Raw genomic sequence first — 21,746 nt, 5'->3', positions numbered from 1 at the left:
GAGTCAAACTGTCCTTTGAAGTTATGATTCCATCCATCAATGAAGTAATTGGTTTATGATTGTCTGTTTGCTTGTATGTGTGCGATTACTGGAACTATTATGAGCAACCCTATATGAAATTGTTCACAGAGGAGGGGCTTAGCCCAGGATGATTGGTAACCAAAAACAGATGCCAGTTTCTGTATTCAGTAACTTCACTTATATAGAACAAAAATGAACATTTGGCATCATATCTTCAAAGTAAATAAAGAGAAATTAGAAGACACTGGCTTAATGTCACAAGCTAATACAGATTCACACATCCTTCTGGATCCAGGGACTCTTACATTAAATAAAATTTAATGCATTGTTTGTAGGGAATATCTCGTTTTTTGGTGAAGGATTGCAGTGTTGGAGTGTGGTTTTTTATGACAAAGTGAAATTAAAAAAATAAATGAAATATTCTCTTGACTGGATATACAGAAAATGCGTCCAGTTTTGAAGTTAACCAACATTAAATGTTGCACTTACACCCAGTGTAACTATCGGACATGCTCAGCTGTAGGTGAGTTGTGGATGTAGGTTTCTAAAATATGTAAATATTTAAAAACACATTTCCATTTAAGCAAATATAGAAGGAGTACCAATTTGGTAGATAAGATGGCAATGTTTTGTTGATCAGAAATTAGTGATAAGTAATAATAACAGTCCTGTTTTTTCTAAATGGGATTAAAGTATGGAGATTAAAGTTTTTTCATGATGTCAAAACATCTGGTTTGAAACACACTAACTGCTTCTCAAGATCTTATATAAAACATCATTTTTAAAGGTAAGACTCTTTGGATTATCTTATGGTGACTTCCACTTCCAGATGTGTGACATCAGCCCTGTGTCTTTGCTCCATCTGGCTGGACTCCAGTCCATAATTTACTTTAACCCCTCCAAAAGACAATCTACTACCTTTTCCTCCCTCTCTCTCTCTCTCTCTCTCTTCCCCCCCCCCCCCCCCCCCCCCCCATCGACCAGACTGAGCCGTTTAAAGTCAGTTATGTCATTTGGGTCCAACTTTGTCCTCACTCTTCTCCTTCGTGCATCGCTTTTTTAGCACATTTCTAAACTTCTTTCTAAACCTTTTTTCTTTTCTTTTTTTATCATTTCGAATATTCACATTTTTATTATTTTTTTTTCTTTCGCTTAACTTTATGTCCATTTTCAAACACTTTAAAGGCTGTCGCGACAGAGGAATATCGCGGCATTTAGTGGTAAGTTATCGCTCGCCATTATAATAATGTGGATGTTTTTCCCTCACAGCGGCGATTTTGTTTGTTTGTTTTAACAACCGAGAAACGAAAAATTCTGAGCAGCACACGTTATATGTTATATTCCAAAATAACGCTTTCCAAAAAAATAAAAATAAATGTGCAGCTTCGCATTAATTGCCCACAGCAGGTAAGTTTTAAACATGAATATAAATCAAAAATGTGTATTGAAGCTCGGCTAACGTGCCGTTTTTGGCACCCGGGGCAATTAACCGCGTGCCCTCGCTTACAGCCCAATCTGCGCTTTGTGTATTGAAGCCCAGATAATGGGCATTATCGTAATGTAAATCTAAGGATGGCTGTTAAGTGTTTATCTGATTGCTTTGATCGGTGTTGGCCGGCCGGGCGCCCTGCAGTGGTCCCTGTCGGTAAGCACGTGGACATACAGTAACAGTAACAACAGCAGCCTGGGTGGGGAGGGGTGCTCATTCAGACTTGACACTGGCCGCAGCACATTAAAGAGACGACACAACTGCTGATTAACCACGTGCTTCTCGAGTAGTTGCCGGAGCGCGTGCTCCGGCTGTGCAGCGCAGTGTTTGTAGTTTAATATCCTAGCTATGAGTCAGAGTTTATTTACACTGTTGCATGTTTACACAGATAATGGCACTTCAATAAAACTCTTCTGCAACATTGTCACCGCTTATCAACTTCCAGCTGCTGCTTATCAGCTAACTGACAGCTACGTGAGCGACTGCCATTGTGTCCTTAAAAAGTAGTGCCACTGTAATGACATTAGCTGTTATTCCAACTTCATGTTACTTTAATGTTAACTCTACGCTGCCTTGCTGCAGAGGACATCTATAGGTTTGTCTTTACACCAAATGTTATAGAAGTAATTGCTAAAATTTCTACGCGGAATAAATCCGTTTGGTAGCTTAAGGGTGCTATCTAGTTAAGGTTAGCTAGGAAACAAAGCTGCCAACTAGCAAAACTTCAAATATAAGGGTACTATAAATGCCTCATAGACCTAGATTTACACGTTGTAAGTAGTTTGTTTATCTTCCATAAACTCCACATTTTGCAAACTGATGTTAGTTTTTGGCCATACTTGCATGAGGGGGCAGTATTTAGTCATCAGCTAATGCTAACTAGTTCGGTTAGCAAGCTCTGCTCATTAACTGTACTGGTGCAATGGACAGACTCACATGTTTACATATAGGTGATTAGTAACAGACTAATAAAATATCAGAATTTCACTTACCACAAGGGAAACACCATCTTTGTGAACCGTCTGTAGGACTGCTACACAGCCAGTAATATTATTTCTCAAATAAGTGGATTAAAATGTTCCAAAAGGCACAAACAGCACAGGATCCTGGAATGCCACAGTTCAGTGAACCTCCAATTAGAGGAGGTCACGCCCCTAATCCAAGTATCCAGATGGACAAGTTGTCCAGTTATAAAATAACAGCGTTACTATAGATTATTTATTAAAGGGGGAACTGTCCATAAGAGGCAAACAAATGTTTGTTGTATCAGGTTGTATAAAAGCTCCTTTTTAAAGCTCCGAAGGTTGCTTTTTAGCATGGAGTCTATGGGGAATGACTTGCTTTTGAGGCAGTTCATCTAATGGTCTCAAGTGGCCATTAGATGAACTACAGTTTTTTAGCATCTCCACTTTACTTCTCAGTCTCAGAGGTTGTCACTTTATAGCTCCCCAGAAAATCATTGTGACCTCTTTTTAAATTTCCCCACCCTTGAAGGCACTCATATATATTAGAGATCATCTAAAAGTTACAATAAAGAGCATGTTGATTGGAGGTAAAGTAGTTTAGGTTGCCTTTGATATGTGCTAAAAGCACCTTGTGAGCAGGCTGTGAAACCAGGCAGTAGCAAAGAAACCGTGGGTTTTCTCAGCACAATTCACTTTACTGATGGTTGACTGGAGCATGCGACTACAAGACAAAGAGGACTGTCCCTGGCTTCAACTTATCACCCCCCTCCTTTCATTCAGGGAGACATAAGCCCCCCTGTCCATGTGGGGCCTGCCATTATAACACAGTATCTTCTCAAACTGCTCACGTAGGCCTGTATGGCTAAGAGCCAACTGGATGCACAGCACCGACAGCTGTGTTCAGAAACCAGACGATATCCAGACAGCAGTCAGGCTGAACTCTAATGTTGGGCATTTAATGTGGAGCCGCCAGTTGTATATAAATAAATGTGTAAGAGTAGGCAATAACACATTCAGACTTTTGGGCCCCACGCTTTAAACCTCGCAATGAGAAGTGTATGAAAACTTCTTTTTGTGTTTTGATGTTGATTTTAAATGTTTTGTCCTCTCCCTCTTTGCCTTTGTTGTCTCTGCACACTTAGACAGAGCCAGGCTTCCGTACACAAAGCCATGAGTGGGCTGCCGGCCATACCACAGGGAAGCTGGGATAGATGGACTCCAGACTGGAAGTTACCACACAGATTCTCCAGGGCCATTCCTGTGACCAGCAGCACAAGCATTACATTGATAATGCCGTCTTACCTGTAGACAAAATGAGCATCAATCTAACTTGTGTAGCAGCAGCTGGTTTAATATCCAAGTTAAGTTATCTTCAAAGACTAATCCAAGACAAGTTATCCATCTCCCAATCTGTTTTTAAGAGCAGCCAAATGATTATGCCATATTGAGATTTTAGCAGATGTTGCTTTTAAACTCTACTTTTTAAACTTAACTGCATGTATATCGACTGTTTTCAGTCTTTTTAAATAATAGAACTGAACAAATAAAGCAGGACAGTCATTATGCCCAGGCCGAAGGGAGGAACGTGTCTGGCACCTGAGAATGTTTACGAGTTCCCCGCGGACATGGAGGAGGCTCAGTCTCTTCAGTTGCAAAGGAAATGCATAGAAACAACATCCCCATTGAGCAAATATATCGAAGCTGAGCACCAGGAAGCAGGGCTCTTCTCTCTGTCTCCATTGGATGCCTCGCTGGAAGCCACGCTTGACCTCCAGAAGAAAAGAAGAAAGAAATGTGGAGCCTGCACTCCTTGTCTCCGCAAAGAGAATTGCGGTACCTGCGCAAACTGTTTGAACCGTAAGACGGGCAAACAGATTTGCAAGCTGCGCAAATGTGAACAGCTGAAGAAGAGACGGGACGAGTGGGAAGTGGTTGAGGTACTGAAACGCTTGCAATCTCATACAAACCATTAGCACTTCCAACCCATCAAATTCTGATGCTTGGTCAGGACCTATAGGATTAGCTTTGTGTGCAAGGACTTCAGTAAAACTCCTTTAACGTCTGAAAAGGAAGCTGAAAGCCAGTGTCATCACTGTTGTAGGTAACTAAAGAAATGGAAGGATGGTAAATGTGTTGATAGGAAGGAATGTTTAAACCCAAACCAAGAGTTTTTTTCTTAACCCAACCTAACTTAACCTAACTGTGACAGAAAGAGCCAAGTCTGGGCAGAATTTGACTTCCTGCCTTCTGGTTGGAAGTCGTTTGATGATGCAATTAGATGAATGACCGTTGTTATTCACCATCATCTTTCAAAACTGCATTCTGAAGCCTTATCCAGCATGTGAATAAAAGATTTTACAGGAGTAAATAGTAAGGAAAAAGGATTCCTAATCAAGCATCAGTATATGACAAGTTGGGAGTGAAAACGTCTTGTCTCTTAACTTGAGTTATCGTAATACTGCTTATACTGTAGATTTAGAATACCAGAAGTATCAACGTGCTTTGTGTAAAATGTTTTTTTTCTTCCTAAAGGCAGGCTGAAAAAACCTGACCACAACAGTAAAATTATGGGCAAATTATCATACAAATATTATCATATTGATTAACATCCATCCATTTCAGTGCATTTCATGGGAACGTTCATAGGACATCAAGTAGGGAAGCACAAAAACAGTTTTTCTTTTGTTTGCCTGAGAGTGTTTGCTGATTGTCTGCCTAAAACACACCAACATCATTAGATTGCAAACTTCCATTAGTGGGTTTTCACACTGCAACTTGTTCTGCTTTTTAGCCAGAGAAGCACGAAAGAGCGAGCATTTATTACAGATCATTACATGATCGCAAATGTCTTCTTAGTAATGTCCGTTCAGACGGATAGACGGAACCTTTGCTGGACTATAAAGGGACAGACAGTTGCATGCGTCATATATGCAGAGTTCATGTTAAATCAGTTACTTTAGAGGAAAAATTCCTCACAATGTGAGTCACAATGTGCAAATCAACCTCAAATGACCCAGATATCTTGAGGTACTACATTTTATAAAGTGATGCAATGCTCTGTATTATAACAAACAAAACAAACTGCTTGGTAGAAAAAAAATCCAAAGTATTTATTTGCAAAAATTTGGACAAATTATATATATTTTGTTAATTTTAGAAGTAAAAAGAACAACTCCTGGACAACAGCCCCTCCGGAAACTATTCTATTGGAACTAAATTGTTCACTCTGTTTTGAGTAGTCAGAAAAGTAGAGGGGGATCTTTATCTACTTTAAATGTAGTTCCACAGTGGGAGTGTATATATGTTGTGTGTGATACTGATGGGTAATGTTGAAACCATCAAGGTTTTGCAAGTGTTGCAGTTTACATGAATATTCTCCGTAAGATAAGGCAGTGAAAAAGTCAACAAGACAGTTGAGCAGACCGAGTGGACTAACTGTGACGGTTACCCAAGATTCCGGCAGTTGCCTGTGCTTTGTCCTTTGACCTCTTGAGGTTTTCAAATGAGGGTGGGGGTTAACCTCGGGCCGTTTTTTCTATCTGTGTGTGCGTGGGGGTGCGTGTGTGTGTGAAGAAAGAGAGAGACAGAGTGCGGGGTTTTAAAAGTGCTCACTTGTGTGTGTTAATGGAAGTGCGTGCGTGGGACTATGTGTGTTTTTACATGCACCAGCATCTTAACCCAGGGGGATGGGCCGTAAAGTCAAGTAAGAGGAGGACGGGAAGATGCAGTAAATGGTCAGCAGTATTGGAGGGGGAGAAGCAGGAAAAACCTGAATAGGCTACAAAAGCATGACCAAGGAAGGAAAACACACTGCGTCAAAACAATCACCTTGAATTTTTTGAATTTTTCCCAACAAATATGCCTAGAAAGACAATTGGATTTGTTTTCATATGCTTTAAGATCATTATGAGAGAGAAGAATTTGCAGACTAAAATAATAGAATTAAAAATTAATCATATACTGCACAAGCAACAGATTGCAGTGTTTAAACAGCATGCTGTCTTATAGTGTTGGAATGATAGCACCCCACTGATAATAACCAGGTTCCTATAGACTGTAATCTGCTTGACATGCCTCCATTTGCGCATACAAAACTCTCTGTGATGGGATTTTTGCTGTTGTTTTGGCACATATTATTCTATCAGTCTCTTATATGTGTAAATATAAAAGTAATGTAAATAACACACCGCAGACAGTTTGTCTAGGAGTTTCAGCTGACAATCAAAATCTAGAGGAAAAGGTATGATGTTTGCTTAGCCACAAACACAAAATAATGGTTACTATCAGCACTCTTCTGGCCTGTCCTGTCTTGTCTGTTAAATGGCTTCTGAAGTGGCAGCAACAACCCATGAACAAAAACCATGCAACACTGCAACTCAGCATGAAAACAGACAAATGACTCAGTGTTTTATGATGCCTCTTTTTGGTGAAAAAAGTGCATACCTTTGAGACAAAGATATGACGGGAAACTTTTTAAACTTTATATCTGAGCATAGCATCATGGTCAGATACGATCTTACTACAGGCAGACAACCAAGTCAAGATCATCCCACAATTCCAGCAGAACAGCTGAGCTAAAGCTTAGCTGAGATCCTTATGCATTCTACTAGCAAATATTACATAGGGTGCAGAATTTAAGTTAATTTAGCTGACCTCCTGTTACTGTGCACTGTGGAAAAGTCATACTACAAAAGTGTCTCATACCATTCACATCCTTGCTAACAATGAACATCATCATGGTAAATGGTAAATGGCCTGTATTTGTATAGCGCTTTACCATGTACGTTAAACTGACAGAGAAATAACTTTGGTTGAGAAGTTTATCTATTTGTCTTTAAGGGCAATAGAAGTCTATATGTGCCATTTCTCAAAATTCTCTCACACTTATTATTCAACCACCCATTTCACTAATTTACTCTGCCTGTATTTTCTGAGCCACACTAGTGGCTGAAAACATGCATATATTGATCTGTGCTTTGGTCAGTCCATTTTGGTCCAGACTGATGGATTTCAACAGCCAGTGGATGGATTGTTAAGTTTTTAGTGCGCACTTATTAGGTCATATAAGTACTGTTTCAGTGTTGAATTAAACATCACTATTTGAAACCTGTTAATACAAGTTCAAATAGTGAGATCAGTCTGTGTAAATGTAATCCCTGGCAGCTAAAAGCTCAGACTTCAGACAGCTCTAAACACTGTTTCAGACATTTTTTCTGCTTACTGGAGCACCACCTCCATGCTGCTCCAGTACAGTTGCACATACAGTTATGATTTTGCATACATACACTTTGCATACACTCATCATGGTAACTAATGTCTTGGTAATTTTTTAAATGATTTCTTTCAACTGTTCTTTCTCCAGGGTGGAATAATTATACAGCACACATCTTTACTGACCTTAAATAATAAAAATTGGGCACACAAGTTTGGGTTTATTTGGGATTTTCTCTAATCCACACAGGACATACAAGCTTAAATATATAAATGTAATGTTTCTGGCATAATTCTGGCTGGATATTTGACCTCTTTTCCTGGAAGAACTGCTAGGGTTCCTTTGAATTGTTTGGTTTCCTTTCAGCTGTGTTGAGGTTGGGGCTTTAGGAAGGGGTTCCACAAGCTTAATTTTAGCATGTGTGACCCATTCAAAAACCAGTTTTAATGTGTGTTTGGGATGATTGTCCCATTACATTCAAGTATGTTTAACTTTCAATCATCTAGCTGTGTATTTGAGGCGAAGTATTTGGAGATAGTCCTCCTTCTTTACTATTCCAACCACTTTGTGCAATGTGCCAGTACCACTGGCAGCAAAATAGCGTCTGAGCATGGTGCTACCACCACCATACTTGACAGTTGGTACGGTGTTCTTAGTTTTGAAAGCTTTACTTTACAACATTAGTGTTGTCATTGTCATTGTGATCAAATAGCTCAATCTTTGCCTCATCTGACCCTAAAACTTTTCTCCAGAAGGCATTTGGCTTGCCCATGTGGACACCTGCAAATTTTAGTTAAGCCTTGAAGATGTAGATTTTGGAGCATTGCCTTCTTTCTTGGTCAGCATCCTCTCAGTCCACGATGAATGTAAAACTCGCTTCACTATGAACAGTCTTGAGTTAATGGCAGGCTTGTGCCTTGATTGATGTTTCCTGGGTTGTTCATAAACATCCTTACTAGTTTCCTGTCAGAGTGACAGTTTGGGTCTTCTTTCAGACCTTGGCAAAGTGACAGGTTCACTGATCCATGTCTTTAGCCAGTAGTGTAGCTCAAAAAATACTTTTGTGCACCCACAAAATTCAAGATAGAGTAAATCAATGAAATCAATAAATTCTCGTGTTTCTTTAAATCATTAAAAATGTATGCTGGACATTTTCCACTCTGGAAAAGAAACAGTTTAGAAATCATTAAAAGCCACAAAAATCTTGATGTTGTGGCGTAATCATTTGCATATTTTTTTCCTAGTCACTGCATTGTAAAACTGTGACTTTCCCTCTAAAGATCAGCGTGTCGGCATTAGCATTGCAACTCAAAGCTCAGCCTAACAGAGCTGCTAGAAGGACTAGACTCGTTAAAAAATGCATGTGTGTAAAACTGGAACCACATCTTATTGATCGTGGGGGTATGCACTATTGAAAGTTTCAAATGTCAGAGAGTAAACAAAGTGTATATGTAGCATGAATTAGGAGGTACTACCAGTTTATGTTTAAAATTTTCAGTACTTTTAGCTACTCCTTTATTTCCCACGGGGTGACCACAGTGGATGGATCTGCATGTTGGCACAGATTTTCTACCAGATGCCTTTCCTGACATAATCCTCCCATTATCCAGGATTGGGACCAGCACAAGGTTTACAATAGGTGGTGACCCCCTGACACTAAAGATACACTAGCTTGTGACCCTATGTGTAAGGATAATGTGTTGACTGCTACACCGCAGAGCCACATTTATATGGTTTATATTTATTCATTTTTCGCCAAGACAGCAACACGGCAAGGGCCAAGATTCCATGTAGCCTTCAAAGCTATAAGGATATGCTGTGTTTTCCACAGATTCATTCAAAAATGATCTCTTCTGGAGGTTCAGAAGATGTGCAAAAGATGTGGCCGTCCATTCATCATTCATTCGTCAGTATCCCTCCCCCGCAGTCCCTCTATCTCTGCCCTCTATCCTCTGTATGGATGCAGCAGCTGAGTTCCTGACTGGCTGCGAACCGCATCCTCCATTCTCTCCCGTGAAACTGCAGCTCACTGTTGCATGTGGATAATGTGCTTTAAAGGCTTTCTTTCCCTTTTAAACCACTCAAAACAGGTGACTGTTATTGTTCATGTGAATGAAGTAGAGGATTAGGGTTCATAGAAGGATGTGGAGCATAAAGAGCTTTGGTGGCTAGCCCAATCAATGCTATTAATTAGACTTTGTCTAATTGCAGGCCAGCTCTACCTTCCACCTGCAACCTTGTGAAATTTAAACAACACACAATCAGAGGAGCTTTAATGAGCCTCTCTGTGGTGTGTCTGTGCAATAAGTGTGTTTGTGTGAGTTGGTTCATGTCTGGGAAGACTCTAATTGCAGGTGGCAGCGAGAGGCAGGACCTGTGTGAATGAAGCAAAGTTAAATGAAGGCATATATAGTTTGGGATTATGGCACTGTCTGGGGCTGTGATTATGCTCTGTCAGCGACTACCAGGTGTCTGCTGGAGGATGGTAAAAAAGACTAAAGGGGGGAGGAAGGTTTGGTGTTTGGAGAGATGTGGTGGATTATCTTCTTCCTCTTCATTGTTTAAGGAAACATCCATCCAATTCAGTCAAAGCGTGGCACCATATAGCAGAGGATGAACTTCTTTACAGCTCTGCTAATATTTCTACTTCTACTATAATCAATGTTTTTGCTTTGTTCTCTATAGGCGTTTTCTTTATTCCAACCCACAGAAACAGATTCCATCATCTGCTATCTGTCTCACCACGCTTACTCGTCTTTCTGCCTTTACTAATACGCCTTGTGCTACCTACTACTGGCTAAAGTGCGTCTCCTATGCTGGCCTACCTGTAACGAAGCAAATTAAAGCCAAGCAGCCACTCGCGCTGTCCAGCTTGCGACCAACACCACTCTGCTCTGACATAAACACACACATTCATCCACACACGTGGCCCCCCATCTGACGTAAGCAGAGGGGATTTCCCGTGCCATACGAGTGTGCAAACACTACAAAATGCTGTGTCACCGTGTGGCTGCCTCGCCTCGCCTCGCCTCGCCTCGCCTCAGCGCGCCGCGCCGCCCTTCAGCTCCCTCTCTGCCTTTTCTCTCGACTCTCCCTCCATCTCTGCCCACCTCTCGCTGTCTGTCCATTTTCACCAGGCTGCCTGAACTTTCGCTCACTTTGTCCCGTCTTTGCACAGTTTTCTAATCCATCAGCTGCCTTTTTTCTTTTTCCTCCCGCTGTCTCATATCATTGCCTATTTGCAGAAATACAGCTCTGCCCTCTTCTTCTTTTTAATCGTTGCTTAACTTCCCGTTTCATATAAAGTTGATTGGTGAAAGTGCATTCTGGTTGCGGTATCCGATCGCTGATTTAGACCGAACAGTTCCCACACACGCACACACACACTCTCCGATCCTGTTGGTTTTCGGAGATGATGTTCAGGACTCGCGCTGATGTCGAGTTTAAAAAGATCCAATCCAGAGATGATCTTTCATACTCAGAATATAAACATTATGAGCGCAGGCCTTCGAAATATGCTCGGCGTGTCTTTTACACAGAGACCGTAAAAAGGAAACGCAAGTTCCTGGCAGCCCTTTAAGCTCATGTTTGCATGCGAACACAGTTGCAGGTGATGATTTGTGATGCTGTTACAGGAGCGCACAACAGCATCGCTTTTAACAACAGCACTTCTCTTGCTTTGAGTCAGCACACTGGGCTTTGCTGTGTAATTTTGCCCATCAGAGCGGGGGTGTCTGCTGTCTCCGAGAGTGTTTGTGTGTGTGTGAGAGTGTGTGTGTGGGTGCATGCATGCGTGCACTGTGCAGTCCAGTCCACTTATTGCAGGCAGCCCTGACACAGATGGTGCTCGGCAATACCACATACCAGAGGCATTGTTTAGGGAAGGCCAGTTTCAGGAGATAATTGACAGGCATAGAGAGGACCCATCCCCCCCCACATCACATACACAAACACACACACACACAGCCAGACACACACCTCCCGCCCACCTTCACTTTGTTTCTTTATGTCGGCCATTCTTATATGGTGCTGCACACACACAAACACACACATGAAAACGCAGACCCTTTCTTTTTTTTTTCTTTTTTTTTTGACCTCCTCTTTTTTTTTTCTCTCACTCCGATCTCTCCCTCTCTCCCTCTCTCGCCACCCTCACACGCTCTCCTTCGGTTTCACCCTAGCAGCAGCCCAGCCGGTCCTCTGATTGGTGGACGTGCTGCCTTTGTGTGCTATCTCTAGTGTGACGTCTCTCCGGCGAGCTGTGTATATGTGTGTGTGTGCATTTATCACGAGTGTATATGTTTGTATAGAAAGAGAGAGGGGGGAGGGGGTGGTCGAGGGGACATTCACAGAAAGAGAAGAGAGAGAGAGAGAAATATCAGCAGGAAGGAAGGAGCGATAGCGATCGTTTAGAAAAAAAAAATCCCTCTTGTATGTGTGTGTATGTGTGTATGCATATGAACGTGTGTGTGTGTGTGCGGTAGACCTATTGGCATACGAGCAGGAGCGAGAGAGAGAGAGGGAGGGAGGGAGGACGGGGGTAGAGCAAGAGAATAAGTGAGAGAGAGAGGGAGAGAGAACGTGCGTACGAGGGCTCATGTAAAGCCAGAATAAAAACACAAGATGGCTTCCTGAATGGGCTGCTGCAACACAGACGGGAGAGAGAGAGACCGAGAGACCGAGAAAGAGGAGTGGAGCGATAGAGAACGAGAGAAAGAGAGAGAGAAGAAAGAGAGTGAGAGAGAAAGATAGGGCTGAAAGAGAGAGAGAGAGAGGGAGCCGGAGTCTTCTGATGGGGATTCGGCCAGCGGACGGAGGAGTACAAACCGAGGCAGCTCAGAGGCTTGGAGGGTAAATATTCATCACTCCAGACTATTTTAGGATTGATAGGTGGGTGGGTGGGGGCGTGGAGTGGTGTGGTGGGGGTGGTGGGGATTTGGGGTGGGGGGTGGGGGGGTATCGGAGGTTGGCGGGACTCAGCTCGAGACACAACACACAATTTAACATTGGGGTCGTGTAGACAAGAAGGTTTTTTCTTTGAGGGGGGGTTGCTATTGTTTTCCAATAATAATAATGATCAGCCCTGCTTTGATCTACCATTTCCATCTATTCCATGCCTCTCTCGCTTAACCCGTCCACTTTGGATTCTTTCACCTTAAGATTAAAAGGGGGGGGGGGTATGCTGACATCAGATGATCAGACATATATATATTAGGTTGCACCAAGTCGGGATACAGACATTACATAATTCTATAACTGAAATCGAATCTATTTTGCGTCTCTCATTCGCTGTCCCGGCAGCAGAGGGAAGTGCCGGCTCACTGTTTGAGCAGAAATCAAAGAAAACAGATTTGCGCTTTTTGATGGTCGCTGAGGTTGACAGGAATGGGATGAAGAGACTGCGGATGGCAGAGCCCGTGTGCCGTTGTGCACAGCTGTAAAGGTGGCACATTAGTGCTCAATGATGAGTCTTTTTGAACAGGCCCTTGTCGCATTATTCTATTGATTCTTATTCTTCCCCTCCCTCCCTCCCTCTCTCTCTCTCTCTCTCTCTCTCTCTTTCTCTGCCCCCCCCCCTTCAATCCGTGTTCTGTTGAATGGCTGTAAAGGTGGAATATTTGGACGACAACGGTCAAGGCTGCTTGGGAAGCCCTGAACTGGCAGCTGAGGTAAGAGATGACACTTGAGGGATGGGTTTGAAATAGTGTTTGTCTGTCGTCTGCGTCTAAGCATAATCTCTGCCCGTTTGCTGCTGTTGGATGAGGTGTTAATGTCACGGTTAGTCAGCCCAGTGATCACTTCCTCTTCTCAGTCTGTCTGTATCTGTTTGCCTGTTCTTTAAAAAAAACAAAAAAAACTTGATTACGCATGTGTTTGTAAGAATTGCTTTAACCACTTGTAACTGTTACACAGCTGTGACTGTCCTCGCTCTGTCGCCGGTATGTCATGCGCTGCTCTTCCTGGCGGATGCCGCGTTATCCCTCGTATCATCTCTAAGTGGAATATAGTTGTGCCAGATCCCTTTAGTCTCGTCTTCACACCCGGTCTTTGCCGCCTGGGAACTGACTCTGTTTAATACAGTTGCTCCGAGTTTATCTCTGAGGCGCGCCAAGTTAAAGCGCCCTTACTGATGAAGTGGCGGCATCCTCAGTTTAAAGCGTCCCACGCTGCCCGCTGATTGGTGCCAGAGCAAGGCATGTGTAGATACAAGAGGCCGGGGAAAGGAGGAGGGGAGGAGGAGGAGGAGGAGGAACTCTGCACGTTGGCTCATGAGCTGGGGGAGGCCGTCCTGCTTCTCCTAGGTTCTGGAGTCAAATGAGGTAAAGGGAGTAAAAGTTAGTGGGTCACGCATGCGTATACGTAGTTGATTGTCGGGCGTAGTAACCTGTGGCGTGTCGCTGCTGAGTGCTGCTGTTGCCTCAGCTCGCCGGTCCGGGGCACACTCGTCTGTTTATGTGGAAAGGCATGTGGACGGGTGGCGTGCGAAGTTTCATAAAGGAATTTACAGAGCATCAAACAATTGTCTGAGTTCTAAGAATCTTATGAAGTCCTCTCCCAAAAGGGGAAAAAGACAGCTTTGATCTGACTTCTGTCACGTGCGCCGAGAGCGACCTGAAATCCTAGACGAGCGAAATAGATTCACCTCCACATCTGCAGTGATATATGTCAGTGAGTTTCAAATGTCATAAATAGGGTTAGCATGGTTCTATGGTCTACTTTAGCTTACCTCTAAGCTGCTTTAATCCCCATCCATATGTGGGCAGGCTCTTTATCTGCAAGGTATATACGACCATCTGGTTTAAAGGGGGAATATAATCTTTTTTGTGTTTAACAAGTTTCTCTGCCTTTATAGTTGTCCTGAGCTCCTGTTTGCAGAGGGTCATGGTTGCCGTGCGTATCCTGGGTGGAGTGTTTATCTCGACCAAGATCTGTTTCCTTGTCAAACATTTCCCTGGTCGCACACTGGCAAACACGGTCTACACCCAACAGACCGAGGGCACCATTTTAGAAAACTAAAATAAGCAGTTACAGAGTATCATTAGGCATTTACAGCCCCAAGAACATTAAACAAAATGGTTTAAAGTGAGTTTGGCAGCAAGTTTGTTTTTCTGCTGTTCAGGAAGCAAAGCTGAATTGAGAGGTGTACCACAGTGGGTTACAGACAGACAGACTGCGCTCGTGTGATTTCTTTCTTTTCTTTTTCTTTTTTTTTTTCCACGCCTATGCACAGGATTTCCTCTTTATGCATGAGGCGAACTTCACACAGGTGGGAAACGAGTCAGAGACAGAGTAGAAACCCTGACGCTGCTGTGTACGTGATGGCACATGGAATGTTTATTAATCACTCGTCGAGCTTTGGAATCCCCGGCCTCATCGGCAAAGGGTTAATACTGACCTAGTTTCCGTGGCAACACTGAATGTCTGATGACATCATTGCTTTAATTTTAGCTGGAGTTCGGCGTCCAAGGTTGGTCACGTGACCAGCTAGCCGGCACCACATGTGCGTATTGTGTGTGTGTTTGTGTAGTAAGTGGTTTGGTGTATAGTACAAACTCAGGAAGTGGAGGGTTTGACATCACCTCTTCCATTCAGTGTTAGCTTTCGATGTATTTACTGTTCTGTGAGGTTTCCACTCAGTCAGTAAAGAAGTGCAGCTAATGGTTTATTCAAATTTGTGTAAACTGTGACTGTGAAGAATTCCCGTAGTTGGTAGACTGGCCTACTTTGAACAGATCTTTCTTTTAAACTTGATGCTTTATTTTGGGCGTTTGTTATGTTATGTAACAATATTAGTTTTTTTTTCCAAGAAATGAAAGATGCGTCTTTACTTCCTGAAAATACAAATCGTATTATGGGAAGTAAAGACTATTTAAACAAAACTACCAAATGGGTTAATAATAACATAGCTTCTGCAATCAAATGCACATTATTGTGAAAAAAGCCACTCCTCCTTTCTTTGTGTTTTGCCAGACTTTGTTGTATTTTTTTAAAGCAGTCTTTAAAAATGCAATAGTTCTCCAGAATTTCAGAAAGGGTTTGTTTGGACAGAGGCTGCTTTTTCACTTATTTTTTCAGCATAAAAAAGGTTGAACCAGTATTGTATCTACAGAGTGCTAACAGAGTTAGAAAGAGCAAATTTTAAATTGTTTGTAGGCGGTTTGTTACAAGCAGCCTGTCACAATATGACCCAATTTGTTCACATTTTGTGAGTTGAATCTATAAAAAATGTCGAGGATAGCACAGTTTGACAGGGAAAAAAATAGTATTTTTGTACCAATAGCAGATTCCCAAGAGCCATCAGCCAAAGGCAAGGAAAAAAATCCAGCGAAGACCTGACACAAGACCTGAGAGATGCATCTAGTCCTGAAATATGTTGTAAAATAATAAATCCAACTTTTTCACACCATCAATATGGATACAGGAGGTCAGGAGAAAGGTACAGCAGTGAGCGTCTACTTTATCTGTAAAACACGTTAGAGGCTCTGTCATGGTTTGAGGCTCCATTTCAGTCAGCAGTGTTAGGGATCTTGTCAAAATTGATCATAATATGAACACAGAAAAGTACGGTTCATTTTTAATCCACCATGCAGTACTCTCTGCAAACAATTACAATGATCCCAAACACACTGCCAATGCAGTAAAAGCATAGCTGCATAGAAAAACACATAATGGAAGTAGAACACAAAAAAGTAGAAACATCCATAAAAGTGATCTGAATGTCATTCAAGAAACCTGGAGAACTATTCCTGAAGACTACTTAAAGAAATGATAAGAAAGCTAGAAGCAAGAAAGAATAAAGATGGCCATACCAAATATTGACTTTTAAGCTTTTAACAACCTCAGTTTTAGGGAACGTTTGAGATGGATACCTCATGAGTAAAACCTCTTTCTGAATGTTCTGAATTAGACAGTGAGCTTGAAGCAAGTTTTCATCAAAACAAGCCATCCTCCAAGCTGGACACATAGCACTGTGCAGCACATAGACTGTCTACAAAAAGACAGATAAATAATTACCCAGTGTACGGTCCACATTATCACTTGACACACCTCTGGTCTTACACTGAGGACAGGCTGCTTCAGAAGTCACTTTAGATTAGGGCTGGGCCATATCATACCGTTCACGGTAATACCGGTATAATGTTGGGCAACGATAAGAAAATGAAATATCGCGATAGAATATGGGTAAAACGCGCATGCGCAGTGCCTTTGTTTTCATACGCACATGGCGGAAAAAGCATGGCGGCGACGGAGAATGAGAAGGGCGAAAGCGGATCGTTGAATGAAACGGATGAATCAGAATTGGTTTGTAAAAATGCTACAACTTCAGTGGTGTGGAACTGGTTTAGCTTTCGTCCGTCAGATACACAACAAAGCACTATTTTTGGTAGAGCATGCTAGCGGGCCGTCGTTATTACCGTGTTTTTTGGAAAATAAGTCGCTCTTAAAATCCTTTGATTTTTCTGAAAATCGACAGTGCCCCTTATAATCCCGTGTGCCTTATGTATGAATTCTGGTTGTGTTTACTGACCTCGAAACGATTTTATGTGGTACACGGCGCTCGAAAATCTGTCAAATGTTTTAGTACGACTTTGCTAAGCTACGAAGCTGCACCGCTTGATGGATTGTCAGAGCATTACAGCTATCATAGGCAGGAGCCTTGCGGAGTGATACGTACTGTGCTTCAACATAATATTACCGTATTGTGTGTGTATAACCTCTTTTTAAGTTTTGTGGATATTATACATGGTTATGCTGAGGATATGTCGGCCAATTTCCACTGGAAATGCCTTTTGGTTAAACTGTCAGCAAGGAATTTGCATTTGCACAATTAAATTTTTATATAACTTTAATGCACATAAAAAACAGCTGCTTGTTTAAGTGAAAATACATTGATGTTTTGTTTTGTTTTTTTTGCACTAATAAAGTTGTGGAGTTGTAAAGTGTTTTGTCTAGTGTCAATTATATCGTCAGTTATATCGTTATCGCAAATTTTCAAATGTATATCGTGATAAATATTTTTGGTCATATCGCCCTGCTCTACTTTAGATGCACCGGTTGACAAGTAAATGTTCGCCGAGATTGTAAAAGAAAAAGCACTCCCAGGATTTCAAAACATCACATCTCATAGGTCCTTGTGGAATTTGATGTGACATTTTAATTTATACAGTCGCCAATAATTGCCTCACTTGTATGCAGTCATTAAGGACTTGCTAAACCCTGAACTGTTGTCATGTTTCATTTCTAATTAATGACAATTAGCAGACATTTATCTCGGCACTGCCTCGCTGTGCTGCTTTGGGTTTCTGTTACTAGTGACCAAACCTGGCGGGGGCCTGGATTGGTATCCTGCGAGCGCGATGAGTTGCGGTCGGTGGCATCGTTGGTGGTGTCTGATGTTAGAGCGAGGTCGTCAGCCGCACGGTGTGCCGCAGTTAATAAAAAATGAATGGAGGGAGAAGGGGGAGGAGTCATCAGCTGTTGCTTGAGCTCGAACTCTCGCCTCTCTGGCGGCTGCTCTGCTGCTCCCACTGGGCACCCAGTTTAAACAATCCTGAATCCCACTGCTGCCAGACGCTGCCAGGTTTTATGTAATACAGCCCAACAGCTGTGGGAGTTTTCATGCCATAGTATCAAAACACGCACAAGAAAGAGGATGATATTAAAAAACAAAGTCTATAACTGGAAACATACAAGAAAAGCACCGCATTTTCCCAGTTTCCAGTAGTTATCTGTTATGAGCCCAGCTTTCACTGGAACGATTAAAAATACACGCTGAACCTTCACATGTGTGTTGATGTAGACCATCAGCAAACACAGTGAAGGCTTTCTTGTTTTGCCACGGTCGAGCACTGGCCCTTTAAGTCTGGCTACGCCTGACTTGAACATATGGGAAGCTAATCTTAGCCCGAGTCCTGAGAGAGAGACAAGGCTGGCAACCAGCCACCGTGCAGGGGCTGAGGCAGGTTTCTGTTGCTTTATGTCTTTCTCGCTCTCGAGTCTTAAAAATTAATATTGCAACCCAAAAGTCATTACCAAGCCTCTCAGTCAGTGTTTCACCTGTCAGAAAACACTCTGCCCATCTTTACTGCTGCGTTCTGTTAATGATTACATCACTGTCCAAACAAATCTGACCACTCAGCTCTTTTTCAGCACTTGGCACACAAAAGGCGAGCAGGTAGCGGTACGCAGTGTTCTTTCACAGGTCGAAACCGTTCTGAACTCACTTGTTTTTCATTCATTTCCCTTCACCCTGTTTGTCTCAGGTCCAAAAACTTTCTGATAACACACTCTGTTCTGCTCATTGATCCTGCTGTTGTTCAAATCCTGAAGCACAAAGAGCTGTCTCTTAAAAACAGCCCCCCTTCCCCTTCCTCTTCTTTTTGTGGCTCCACCCTGCTTAACAGCCCCTTACCCGGCACCACCTTTCCCATTTTTTTTCTCCTCTCCTCCTTCGCAAGCCACTCCTCCATTTCTCTTTATGAGGAATAGCGAGGGGTGGGGTTTGACGGGGGATAGGCGGGTAGGCCTTCCCCCAGCTGGGCAATTCGTGCTGACTTGCACGTGCCAAATGTCAGGAGGTATGACTCAGACTTGATATACACTACGCTGTGGTGCAATCTACACCTAAACATACCCTGAACTTAACACCGTCCTGGCTGAGTGGGGGTTTGGCACGAGTGTGTTTGGACACCAAGCTGAAACAAAGAGAGAAAAACAGCCAAACAGACAGGTGCACAGATGAAATTAGGTGATGCCTGAAAATGAACAATAGGTAAAGAGTCTTGCTGCTCAAGTTACAGTTACAGATGCAGTTACACATACTCAAACAGGCAGTTTTCTCATTCCTGTTTCTATGTGTTTTTCAGAAAACCAGTTATGACTAAAAAAAAAACTAAACCCACACACTCACGCACACACACGCACACACATACACATTTTGTAGATTGTATTGTAAAAAATGACTAAAGTACATGGAAAATAGTATAGTGTTTTGAATCATAAGAGAAGCATTAGAATATACATACAGGACTTATGTAAATAAAAGTTCACATAAATTTTCCATATGTTGCTGTATCTGTTCTCTGTCTCTAGATAGAAAGGATACAGAACACATTTAAAAGTCTCCCCTCCAAAATATGTTATGATTACGACCTTGGTGCTAAATATAATGTGCCCTATGGTCTCTGGCCCCTCCCCACCAATAAACCCAGTGACCCTCAGTGGACTGTGTGCATACTAGTGTGTACTCTGTGTGTGTGTGTGTGTGTGTGGAGAGAGCTCATTAAAGCATGCCTCTGCATTTGTTGACAGTGTGTGTGCATGCACTGGAGCGTCTGCGTGCATGTGAGCAGTTTGAAGGGGGGTCGGGGAGTGAAAGATAAAGAGATGTGGAGCAAAAAAAAAAGAGAAAGGGAAGGAGGGGGGTGCAGACAGTGTGTCAGATCCGATGACCTTGATGCCATTAGAATGCAGGACAATGTGTGCTGGGGATGGGGGCGCACAGAGGTGGATAGAGGAAATGGAATCAGCTGACAGGAAGTGATGTTAGGAGAGGCAAAGGACCCTTGTGTCATGCTCCTGTGAGTTTGGTCACTGCTGGAAACAAATGTATTTTTAAAGCACGTCTAACAGTGAAATCGCAAGAATTCAACTCCCGGACTGCCTGAAAAGCAAACATTTTGTTCTCTGTCAGTATGCTTCATTCACGTACACCTCCCACTAGCGATGTGCTGGCAAAAAAAAAAGTAAATTGAAAAGCTCGTTTCACTGTTTGAGGGTTCTGTGTCAGGACTTCGTTGAAAAGAAGAGGATGACTCAAGCTTTACTCATAAGCGAGCACACACACTGCTGAGGATGGACTTTTGTTGTCAGTCATCCCTCCTACAACCTAGACCTTTCCTCCGTGCTGCTGAGAAAAAGAGCGAGAGCCTGAGAATTGAGAGAGAGAGAGAGAGAGAGAGAGATGAGGGCGTGCAGTAACTCATCTTGGATGATAAATGTGACTACACTGTGAAATGAAGTGATCGATGAGGAGTCTTTGTTACCTCTCCTGTGTGTCTCTCAATGCCGAATTACAGGTTTACCGTAAGTGTGATTTCATTTTCACTTAAATGTCAAGCTGCGTGGATTGTTGTTGTCATTTCAAATATCGGGTAACCTCGATGACTCAAAAGTTCGCTTAAAGGCACGACTGCCCTGCACTTCTAACGTTCTCTTTCACCACGCTACAGTTGTGCTCATGAGGTGACTTCACACCAGCTCTGTTGAACAAACCTGAATGGCAGCATTGTAATCCACGAATCGCACGCCAGCATCTTAAAGCGACAACGCGCTTTTCTGCCATTGCTGCTTCGCTTCAGTAGATTTCTATTCTTTTTGTCAGAGATGGCAAGTCCAATGGTGGTGAAGAAATTTTGAATAATGTCTTATGTGAAATGACACCGATTTTAGCTGATATGAGTCATCAAAGAGGACATGTGCTTGAATCAAGAGCACTCTTACTGTAAATTACTCGTGCCTTCTGACATGGAGCAAACTGTGTCAGCTTACATGCTGTATTTACAGTGTGGGCACATCATGTGTCGGAAACAGCTGAATCCCTTCCCTCATGTTGGTGTTTTGGTCAAACAGCGTGTCTTTGTTTTACTCAGCTGTGAACGTGGACAGTGACAGAAGCAGGCAGAATTCATGTTTATTAAGCTCCTTTTCAGCCTATTTGTCTCGCTCTCCAAATTTTGGACATAAACTATGGAAGTGCTAACTTCGCATAAGACGGGACTGTTTAAAGAGCAGACCTGTTGTGTTCGGGAGATGTCTAAAATGAGGATGTGTGCGTATAGAACATGTGATTCAGGGGTTAAGCCAAATGCTGAGCGAGAAACGCTGTGTCACTACAGTCGGGGGAGTGAGCAAGTGAGCACCAGCCAGCCGGGTGAATAAAAAGAGCGTGCTTTCTGAGCTTCAGTTTTTTTGGTGTGGTTTTGGTGATGGTGGGCATGTGCTCGAGATGACACGCGCCCACCCAGTGGTGGAGGCAAGCGTCCTGGTGGGAGACACT

At 42.6% G+C, this 21,746-nt stretch overlaps 1 protein-coding gene across 4 annotated transcripts in view; it reads left to right on the top strand.

The window, feature by feature from the left end:
* The first annotated feature begins 3,980 nt into the window (after positions 1–3,980).
* tet3 (tet methylcytosine dioxygenase 3) overlaps positions 3,981–21,746 on the top strand; it is a 45,431-nt gene continuing 27,665 nt past the window's right edge. Inside the window, exons 1-2 of one of the 4 annotated variants that reach the window (XM_063490688.1) lie at positions 3,981–4,412; positions 13,297–13,356. In XM_063490688.1, coding sequence (XP_063346758.1) covers positions 4,038–4,412; positions 13,297–13,356 — 435 coding nt within the window. In that variant the 5' untranslated portion in view covers positions 3,981–4,037. Of the gene's footprint in view, positions 4,413–12,157; positions 12,539–13,296; positions 13,357–21,746 lie in introns of those variants that run through there. The other 3 variants (XM_063490690.1, XM_063490689.1, XM_063490691.1) reach the window with 3 other exon arrangements.

Source organism: Pelmatolapia mariae, linkage group LG12, assembly GCF_036321145.2.
Source record: "Pelmatolapia mariae isolate MD_Pm_ZW linkage group LG12, Pm_UMD_F_2, whole genome shotgun sequence".
In the NCBI taxonomy this organism is placed as follows: domain Eukaryota; kingdom Metazoa; phylum Chordata; class Actinopteri; order Cichliformes; family Cichlidae; genus Pelmatolapia; species Pelmatolapia mariae.
The sequence above is the reverse complement of the archived record's forward strand: the minus strand, read 5'-3'. Positions and strand labels throughout refer to the sequence as shown.